This window comes from Salmo trutta, chromosome 11 (assembly GCF_901001165.1).
Source record: "Salmo trutta chromosome 11, fSalTru1.1, whole genome shotgun sequence".
NCBI classification, from domain to species: domain Eukaryota; kingdom Metazoa; phylum Chordata; class Actinopteri; order Salmoniformes; family Salmonidae; genus Salmo; species Salmo trutta.
Genome location: NC_042967.1, coordinates 8,017,018 through 8,028,327, shown reverse-complemented (window position 1 = coordinate 8,028,327; position 11,310 = coordinate 8,017,018). Strand labels below are relative to the sequence as shown.

The window sequence follows — 11,310 nt, the reverse complement described above, 5'->3', positions numbered from 1 at the left end:
TATTTAAACATTTATTAACACCCTAGAAAATACGAGTCTTTAACTGCACAGCATCACATACTTACCCCACGTAGTGTTTAATTCGCGTTGCAGACAGGACTTAGTTGATAGATGTTATTACATAACCCTAGCTTGCTGACGTGGGCTAAAAATGTCTAACTGTATGGTTTATCACGCTCAAATAGCCTCCATTATGGAGGTGCTAGCAAATGCAGCTGTGGCAGAGATATGTAAACTCGTAGACGACGATTATGCAGTGTTTCGTTTGGAAATAACTGAAAGCCAGAAAGAAAACAGGACATTGCGGAGGAAACTACTGGAAATGAAGGTCGCACGGGAGCGCGCAGAGAGGACGACGCGAGAGCGCGTCCTCGCCAGTCGTCTCAGTAGTGTCAAGATCCTCGACCGATACAGAGGAATGACAAGAGGTACATTTTGCTGAAGGCTGAGGATGCGCAGCCTGTCGCCGTTCATATATTGCGCAGTGCCTGTTGCCCAGTTCCTCTTTGTACATGTGATGTGTTACCAAGAATTTGGTCTTGGTCAGTTTTTGGATTGTATGGAATTATTCCCCTGATTACTTAGCTATCTCGCGCAAATACACAATATCATATTCTAACCAGATTTGAGATTTTCTGCATTTCCTATTATTTAGTCAACGAAAACAATGTGATGCATGGAACATAATACAACGATCAATAAATAGTATATCAAGAAGTTATTAGAAGTGTTACCTTACATCCTTGCCAATTGTAGACAGTGACAATAGTGTATAATATACCATTAAGCATTGACAGTAGCTAACCTAACCACCTCTTTCCCCCCAATCACTCTCTCAGGTGAAGGACATCTCACTGGAGGCCACAGGAGCTTTGTGAAGCCAGCAGGACACAATACATGGAGAGATGACCAACCAATCACTGTTGATGAGGGGAGTGGAACCTCAACCCAGCACATTATCGTGATAGAGGTTAGTGTAATAGTGTTGCATAAAAAAAATAAAGTTACTTTGTAAATCGATGTCGCCTGGTTATCTCAGAAAGGCTCCCCTCAGCTATTCACTTGCTTAAATGTACATCATCATTTATCTCCCATAGGGAAGCTTATGAGACTTCCCTACAACATTGTTATCCTTGTTATCTTCTTTTGTCAGTCTGCAGATGCAGAGGCTGCAGGTCCTGTGGTCAAGCAGGAGAGGTCTGAAGGAGAGGAAATCCAACGGCACAGCAGAGACATCCAAACTGGAGCGGCCGGAGCACCCCCTGTAGCCACGGAGGACCCCACTACCACCCCAGTACAGCCAAGGGCCCGACGCAGCATCACAGAGGTCAGTGGAACGCAGAACGCCGTCCTCAAGTCAGAGACGGAGACCAAGACTTTAACTGTAACACACAGGATCTGACCACAGATCAGACCCAGAGGGGCTGGGGAGACTGGGCCGTCCTCCTGCTCCCGGGTGAGTATTTACCGGTATTTCACCAGAGTCAGAGGACGGTTCATTCCCATGGGGATGATGAAGCGTTAGACACTGGCAGTGATGATCCATCTTGTTCTTACTCTACAGAGATGGACCCTGGCAACATATCCTTGGGTTTAGAGACACAGACTGATCTGTCTAGAGGGGACTGGAACCGATACAGTAGTAGTGTATACTCTGAAGGGTGCCTAGATAAGAAAGGGGAGGTTATAGTGGTAGATGAGGTGACTGTGAAAATGGAGGGTGACGCTCCTCCCACATGGAATGTAGATAGTGACCTTGGAGACAGACACTCACAGGGCAGAGATTTCTTACATTATTGGGAAAGCTTAGAGACAAATCCAAACTTCGTGACCCACTCCCCTTTACACACATTCAGGAATCTAGACCAGTGTCCACGTGGATGGCACCTTCTGATTCACATGGCTGCGTCCTTTTTGATCAGGTATTGAACTCAATCGACAGGGCTAGAGCCCAGGCTCAGGGAGGGGGAGCCACATCAGGTAATAGTAAAGAGAAACGGTTCCTCTGCATGTTCTGTAACAAAGGCTTCAGCTGCCCACAGAAGGTAGAGATCCACCTGAGGGTCCACACAGGGCTGTACCCAACGTGAGAAGAGGTTCTCCCACCAGGACACCCTGAAGAGGCTGTACCATTGAGAGCATCTTGACTGGCTGCATCACTGCTTGGTATGGCAATAGCACCGCCCTCGATCGCATTGCGCTGCAGAGCGTGGTGCGGACAACCCAGTACATCCAGGACCTCTATATCAGGCGGTGTGAAAGGAAGGCCCGGAAAATAGTTGAAGACACCAGCCGCCAAGCTATAGACTGTTCTCTCTGCTTCAGCACGGCAAGCGGTACCGGTGCATCAAGTCTGACATCAACAGCTTCAATCCCCAAGCTATAAGCCTGCAAAATAGCTAACAAAATGGCTACATGGTCCACCTGGGTTGACCCTTGTATTTTATTTTTGCATTGTCTCTATGCACACTCACGCACACTCCAGAACACACACAAACACTCAATTCATAATTTGCTCACACACATAATATGCACATACATTTATACTGACTCTACACCCACTCACATACATTCATCATATACGCTGCTGCTACTCTGTTTATCACATATCCTGATGCCATGTCACCTTACCGCTATACATATCTACCTCTGTCGCTCCAGTATCACTGCAAATTGTAATATGGTACTGGAACTGACTGTATATAGTATGCTTGTTTACTTTTTCCTTATGTTATATTTAGTATTACATTGTTATTGATTACTGTATTGCTGGGTTTAGAGATTACAAGAAAGGCATTTCACTGTACTTGTGCCGGCGACATTAAAACTTGAAGGCAAGAAAGACCGTTTGTCTGTACACACCGCAGGAAGAGGTTCTCCGAGAGGAACTACCTCATGATACACCAGCAGAAAATACATTCCACTGTATAAAATAGGAAGTTACCATTCCACACGATAGCTTCTGACATTTAAATCAAACCCTGCACTAATGACAAAGATACATTTGTGTTGTTGCCAGCAGAAAAAATCCATAGCTTTTGTGTGATTATAAGCCTAAAAAGTCTGCTTCATATTGCTTTTGTGCTATGTACTTTATAGGATATTAACAGATTTTCCCAAGACACTGTTAATGAAAGCAGTTTCTCAAGTTCAAGCTGATTTTTGTGTGTGTGGTTTTCATAGTGTATTTAACACTTGTTTAATAAACACAAAATGGGATTTTTTATTCTTAGACTTTCATTGAGACTCTTAACCCACACACTAACAAACGCCTACTGTACACGTCAAAATAGTTTGTCTGATGATTACCCACAATAACATGCATGTCCACCATGATGGGTTTAACAACAATGAAGTCATTCTGTAACTACAGTACAGGACTCAAACATAGTGGGGATGGATAAACACTCCATGTTGAAAGTGTGTTTATTATTTGTGTGTACGTACCTGAGGGAGTGTATGTCTGTGTAATCTGTATCACCTGTCTCTTCCAGGAGGAGGAGGGTCCAGAGGTGCTGCTGATGAATGAGGAGGGGTGTGAGGAGGGTCTAGGGAACCCTGAGGGGACCATGGTCAGGGAGGACAACCAGACTACACCTCCTCCTGAACCCACAGAGGAACCAGCTGAGCAGCACAGGACCACACACAGTCTCACTGAGGTGAACCCACTAAACTACTGTCTGAATGGTATTAGTTCAGGGCTCGTACCCACAAACCCTCTCAGAGTAGGAGTGCTGATCTAGGATCAGTTTTGCCTTTTAGATCATAATGAATAAGACTATATAGACAGGTGAGGACCTGATACTCGATCAGCACTTCTACTCTGAGACTCTTTGTGGATACAGGCCCAGATCTTGATTAAGTGTGGGACCATGCCTTTCAATTATCAAACGATTAAAGATAGTCAAGTAGTCAAATCAACTAACATGTTTGCATAGTACTCATAGCAATCCCTCATTGCCCAATCACAAGATAGCAGGGTGCTCATATCAGATTTCTTGATCCAACATCCTCTCACTCTGTATCTCTTACAGTCAGTAGACATGGAGGATGGGAAGCCTGATCTGCTGCTGGTCAAAGAGGAGACAATAGAAGACGAACCAGAGAGCATTGATCTGCTGAGTGGAGTAAAGATGGGGGAGCAGGGTAAGGGAGAAATACATATATCCTATATACAGTAATAGATCTTCAATGGGAATAGTAATGCACCTGGCTACGATTGTCTTCATTCATCAAATTGAATCAATGCAATGTAGGTTTACGTACTAAATTATAATGTATGAACTTGACCAGGTCATTAACTCATGCCATGTTTATAAAGTTTAATTTGTAACCTCTTCCTGCAGGTGATTGGCTGGAGGATAACAGAGGAGACTGGGTGGCCGTCTTGGATTCCCAGACCCAGACCGGTGCGGCCAAGGGCCCGCAGGACGATATCACTGAGCAGGCCAGGACCAGAGGCGACATAGTAGAGGTCAGTGGATGGGACAGTGTCCTCAACTGGGGGGGGGGGGGGGGGGGCTTAAAGGCGGGTGCTTGTATGAAAACCTGAGATTGGTCACTTTCACTGGAGTGGACGAACTAACAAATTCCTGCCCTAGGCCAGTCCAGTGTTGTGATTGGCTATTACGCAGCCTGCAACTTGTGTGATTGCTTGAGCCGTCTGTTTGTGGGCCTTCAAACAGATGCAATACAGGGCCGTATGTTTAGCCAGCTTGAGAAGTAAGCGCCAAACAACTTGGAAACCCAGCTGCTTGATAAGCAAATTAATTGTGAAATGAATTCAAATAGGTGTACTATTAATTAAGTTGAGTGGAATCTACTCACTAAAGATAGCTAGCTATTTGTTAACCAGTAATGTTTGTCTGTAAAATGAAAGCACTGAGTCCACTAATTGAAGGCAGAATCCAATATTTACGGTATTAAGCCCAAGGACACACGCACACAGCACATGGGGGGGGTTTGGTCGTGATTGACCTGAACCGTTTGGAAGAGATGGTGGAAGGGGTCAGCGATGATCTTTCCTGCACGGTTCCTTGCCCTGGAGTCATGCAAGACCTCAATGGAGGGCAGGTGGCAGCCAATAACCCTCTCAGCAGACCGGCCAATCATTGCAGTGATCGAGGAGGTGAGGATGGACTCGATGATGGTCGTTTAGAACTGAATCAGTATACACAGCATTCAAAGGAGGACTGAGGTAAAAACAATGCCATGCATTCACCAAACATTGCACTGAGAAACAGATTTCATGTATAGTAATTGGCTGATTGGGAAACATCATTGTCTATCAATTACAGAATCTTGAATGATTTCAATTTGGCATTGAAAGTTTTACAGTCTGTAATACAGGGGCCAAATCGTATAGGGAGTTTCATCAGATCAGATTTCATCAGCAAGCCAGAGCCATCTGTGGAAAAATCATACGTAGAACAAAGATAAGCGCATCATTCAACATAAGATTCCACCTAAAACAATGACATGACCTCTGTCCCAATTAATCTCTGCTCAACTCCTCACTTCCTTCTCAAAACCCATTGGAAGAGGTCTGAGGCGAGGAACCTTGGGTCATCTCCTCCAATGGGGTTTTAGGAGGAGCTGGGGGGGGGAAGAAAGAAAGAAAAAGAGTGAGTGAGAGAGAGAGAGAACAAGATGTCAGGAAATGTCACAGTTCAAAAGGAGTTTAAATGTTTTAACACTTTACTGTTGCAATCAAGGTAACAGTCCATTTTGTTAAGACTGCTGTAGCTGTAGGCAACTACGCATGATCATTTAGCCAAATAATAACACGCAATTTGGGACTGAGCCGAGCTGTACCAATCCACGCCACTTGTCAGTCAGCATGGCTCCGTGTTGACTTAGCTACAAGCATTTTGCTACACTCGCATTAACATCTGCTAACGCATTAACATCTGCTGTGACCACTAAAATTTGATTTGACTTGAATGCTCTTAGTTCAATCAATCACATTTATTTATAAAACCCTTTTTACATCAGCTAATGTCACAAAGTGCTATACAGAAACCCAGCCTAAAACCCCAAACAGCAAGCAATGCAGATGTAGAAGCACGGTGGCTTGGAAAAATTCTCTAGAAAGGCAGGAACCTAGGAAGAAACCTAGAGAGGAACCAGGCTATGAGGGGTGGCCAGTCCTCTTCTGGCTATGCCGGGTGGAGATTATAACAGAACATGGCCAAGGTGTTAAAATGTTCATAGATGACCAGCAGAGTCATATAATAATAATCACAGTGGTTGTAGAGGGTGCAACAGGTCAGCACCTCAGAAGTAAATGTCGGTAGCACGTCCGGTGAACAGGTCAGGGTTTCATAGCCGCAGGCAGAACAGTTGAAACTGGAGCAGCAGCATGACCAGGTGGACTGGGGACAGCAAGGAGTCATCAGGCCAGGTAGTCCTGAGGCATGGTCCTAGGGCTCAGGTCCTCTGAGAGGAGAAAGAGGGAGAATTAGAGGGAGCATACTTCAATTCACACAGGACACCGGATAAGACAGGAGAAATACTCCAGACATAACAGACTGACCCCCCCAAAAATTAAATAATACAAATATGTAAATAACATTGAATTGCACATATTGAGGTATATACAGTACCAGTCAAACGTTTTGACACCTACTCATTCCAGGGTTTTTCTTTTCTTTTTACCATTTTCTACATTGTAGAATAATAGTAAAGACATCAACTATATATTTTATATTTGAGATTCTTCGAAGTAGCCACCTTTTGTCTTGATGTCTTCACTATTGTTCGACAATGTAGAAAATAGTAAAAATAAAGAAAAACCCTGGAATGAGTAGGTGTCCAAACTTTTGACTGGTACTGTATATACCTCAATATGAGCAAGTGCCTTACTTCATGTTTACTTGACATGAAGTAGTGAAGCTGTGTGTAATGTTATACTGAACTTTTTCCAAAGTATTCTAAAATTTTATCAAAGCGAGGGCACCAGATTTACAGAAAAGGTATAGTGTTACCATAGTGAGAAGTTATTGTCACGTATCGTTTTGTGCAATAAATGTGATAGCCATTTTGTTTAAATTAAATACTAAATTGACTCGGTGCTGTCTGACTTGGTTATTTTTGTATCATTGCAAAGATTCTGATGGGCTTGACTGTGGTTAACATTTTATAATGTCATGTTTGTATGTACAGCAAAGAGTTTCTTACATAAACCTTTATGCTTTTCTGTACCATCTTTGTTTGCAGTCTGCAGTCCATGAAGACTTGCTGATATCCTGTGTTACTGGCGGGAGAGACTGGACCTCTGAAGCAGCTGATCACAAACCCTGGCACCAGATCAGCAACATGGATCAGGAGCCGTCGCTCTTCCTTCCAGAGTCAGAACCAGGACCCAACCGTGAGGGACAGAGACTCCACCACAACCACTACACAGAACACAACCAGTGGACAGGAGGACTAAACAACCTCAGTCCTGTTGGTCATCAGAGAGACAGAGGCTCCGGTCAGGGATCCAGTCTGCAGCCCAGACCCTTCTCTTCACAGTCTCAGTGTAGGGATGAAGCAGGGCCTGGGGCTGATAGAGATAGACCCTCCTGTTCCTATGATACAAACACCACAGTATCCATGATGAACAGAGCAGGTCACCCTGGGCTTCAGCCTTCACAGAGAGTGGTGGGAGACCCCCCTGGTGGGAGTCTAACAGGAAGTCTGTCTTCTCCTTCAGGGTCTCATCTAATGCCTGGTGACTGGGTTCATAGAAAGCCTGGACCTGGGTCTAGCCTTCCTCAGTTACCTCAGCGTTACCCCACCAATACAGACAGGGTCAGGATGGGTGTTCACCACAAGAGGTATCTAGCCTATAACACATCACACAATCCCAACAACACCCAAACAATGGCTAGAGGTCAAGGAGGGAGCTCAAAGACTAACCAATTGAGGGTGGTGACTCCCGTTTCTACCTCTGGTATCATTGGGTCACAACGTGGGAGGCCGAGCATTAGGACGGACGCCGACAAGCCGTACGCCTGCCCCACGTGTGGGAAGCGCTTTACTGAGGCGAACTATGTGAAGCAGCACCAGACCGTTCACACCCTTCAAGTGCAGACTAAACTACAAGAGCTTATCAGACATAGGAGTGTCCACAACGGGGAGAAATCGTAGCAGTGTGTCTTCAGATGTACGCAGGGGATGTCAGGGAGTCACTCTTTAGCTGACATAGTTATAGTTATCATGTGAAGTGTCTTGGGGTAAGAGTGTAATTAACAACATACCCCCTCATTAACACTTTGTTAACTTGTTTTTAAGAGACAGTACATCTAGGCTAGAACAAGGACAGTTGAATATTTACCTTACTGAGGTGATTTCGATGGAATAAAGTAATTATATTATTTTCTACTCTATTCTTGCTAACACACTGTTCTTTCTAAACAAGTCTGCGCTCAGCTTGAAAGATACTGATCATAAGAGATTTGATGTGTAATGTAATAAGCAGTACCGTGTTTCAAAGAACAGCGTAAATAACTTTTTCATTTAACCACACCCTTTGAGCTATGACGCCAACCAATAAGGACCACAGCCTTAACTTGTGGATTATGGAGAGTCTATGCTCATGGTGCCACGTCAGACACCCTACTCACTTGCACAGGTTCACCACAAGGGTGTCACCCCTCCTTTTTATTTTCTACACCAATGACTGAGGGCCCACGCCATTTTGTGAAGTTTGCCGATGACTCAGTCCTCCGGTCACTCCTCTAAAGAGGCTGACCATGGCCCAGCCATCCAGGACTTCATTGGCTGGTGTGGCAGTACGCTGCTGGAGTTGAATGTCTTTAAGACAAAATACAATTATTGTCGACTTCAGGAGGAAGCCCGCCAGTACGATGATCATTGATGGAGAGGAGGTGAACAATGTGGACCAGTATAAATATCATGGCACCATCTTTGATAACACCCGGAAGTTTGAGCAAAACACAGACGACCATCATCAAAATAGCAGACACAATAATTCCTCAGGAAACTGAACTCATTAAGTGTCCACAAATCAATATTGCAATCCTTTCATCGAGAGCATTCTGTGTTGTCCTTCGTATGCTGGTTTACATCCCTCTCTGTCAAGAGCAGATACTGCCTTCAAGCCATTGTGAACACCTGCTCAAAGATCACTGGGCTGCCTTTCAGAAGTCTGGCCTCATTCTTTGAGCAGCAGGCCAGGAAGAAAGCCTATGACATTGTGGGGGAGAGCACCGTGTCCTCAACACGCAGTTCTATCTGCTCCCCTTTGGGACGTCGCCTGTGCTTTCTCAAGTGTTCCACCAATAGGCGCAGGGCGTTGTTTGTGCCCGAGGCCAATCGCCTGGTTAACAGGACAATTAATGAAGACCTAGGGACTATTCTGGAGATAATTAATGTCAGGGCTATACTAAGAACTGTGGCTACCATGCACTTTTAACTGATGCCTTAGTTGTTTTTTTTTATGTCTCTTACGTGTAAAAAAAAATATATATATTTTTTTTTTAAAGTGTGTGTGTGTGATTGTCCTGTCTGAAGCACCGTCAGCCCTGAACAAATTGCCTCTCGGGGATGAATAAAGTTGTATTCTAAGTTTCGAGAAGTAGAATTGTTGCGCTTTTCTTTTTCTTTTGTGCATCCTTTGCCCAGAGGCAGCGGGCGCTCCGTGTCACACTCCTCAGGATCGACCTGTGTCGTTCTTTGCTCTCTGGAGCAGGTAGCATTGAGTGTAGAGTGAAGAGAATAGAGGACAGCCCAAGGGTGAGTGAATAGGCCTGAAGAGAGAGCACCAGAGAGGATGAGTTTTAGTAAAGTAGGGTTTCTTGCATTTATTGCTACGGTTATTAACAGTCCTGCACTGATGGAGTGTAAATCCCAGAAAATACAGGTAACTGCCAAAATAATGGAAACAATTGAGTAAATGAGGGATGCGAAGTATATTGAAAGCAGATGCTTCCACACAGGTTTGGTTCCTGAGTTAATTAAGCAATTAACATCCCATCATGCTTAGGGTCATGTATAAAAATACTGGGTAGGCCATTAATTTGGCTACCGTGGCTATGCCCCCATAGGATGACATTGTCCACATCCACAGGGCACGAGTGGTCACTGAATGGTTTGATGAGCATGAAAATTGTGTAAACCATATGCCATGGCCATCTCAGTAACCAGATATCAACCAACTTGAACACTTATGGGAGATTCTTTAGCGGCGCCTGAGACTTTTCCACCACTATCAACAAAACACCAAGTTATGGACTGTCTTGTGGATGAATAGATGTCGCATCCCTCCAATAGATTTCCAGACATTTGTAGAATCTATGCCAAGGCGCATTAAAGCTGTTCTGGCTCGTGGTGGCCCAACGCCCTATTAAGACACTTATGCTGGTGTTTCCTTTATTTTGGCAGTTACCTGTAGATGTGGCAGCAGCAACCTGTAGATGTGGCAGCAGCAACCTGTAGATGTGGCAGCAGCAACCTGTAGATGTGGCAGCAGCAACCTGTAGATGTGGCAGCAGCAGATATATTTTGGGGTGTAAGAGAGTTTAGAAGATCTACAAGGGGTTTAAAGAAAAGGGGACCATCCTTCCAGGCTGTTGGCCAGGGGACTCATTTATAAACCGTGCATATACAAAATATATCCCAAAATGTGAGTGTGCCAGTTCATTCAAAGATCCATCAGAAGATGCACACGGGGGTAAAACCGTTCGGCTGCCACCTCTGCTGGGCCAGTTTCTCCCACCTGTCCAACCTGAAGCGGCCCCAGAGGGTCCAAACTGGAAAAATCCTACAGCTGCCCCCAGTGTGAGAAGAGGTTCTCTCAACAGCACCAGCTAGAGGCACCTGAAGGTTCACACGGGAGAGAGGATGTTCGCCTGTAAGAACTGCGGGAAGAGGATCTCAGAGGGGAGCTACCTTCGAAAATGCACACGGCCCATGTGTAATGATATGTAATATTAGAAAGTTTGTAGTTCATTCTGTTGATTTTGGATGTAGTAGGGAGCTGGATGAGGTGAACGGAGGAAGGAATGAGAAGATTATATGGTGAAGGTTGGTGTAATGGTATCTGTAAAAATACTTCACTGATAAAGTGATCAGATGCTGGTATTTTATAAAGAGTAAAAAAAAACTTGACAGAAAGTAGTCTAGATGTATGTAATGGAATGTTTAACATTTTCCAAAGTATTCAGTGGGGGTACCAGATTTACTGAAATGGTCAAATGTTAGCATAGTGTGAACAGTTATGTAGATGTAATAAAGTAATTCATTATTTTCTTTCTAACGCTGTTCATTCTGAACAAGTCATGAGATTTGATGCATAATGTAATA

The 11,310-nt window shown here is 44.4% G+C and overlaps 1 protein-coding gene across 1 annotated transcript; it reads left to right on the top strand.

Moving 5' to 3' along the window:
* Positions 1 to 924: 924 nt before the first annotated feature.
* LOC115201888 (uncharacterized) lies at positions 925 to 9,583 on the top strand. The gene is made up of 6 exons (XM_029765770.1): positions 925 to 970; positions 1,154 to 1,327; positions 3,495 to 3,659; positions 4,035 to 4,146; positions 4,347 to 4,474; positions 7,219 to 9,583. The coding sequence occupies exons 3-6, from the start codon at positions 3,522 to 3,524 to the stop codon at positions 8,131 to 8,133; spliced, it is 1,293 nt and encodes a 430-aa protein (XP_029621630.1). The 5' UTR covers positions 925 to 970; positions 1,154 to 1,327; positions 3,495 to 3,521; the 3' UTR covers positions 8,134 to 9,583.
* Positions 9,584 to 11,310: the final 1,727 nt, after the last annotated feature.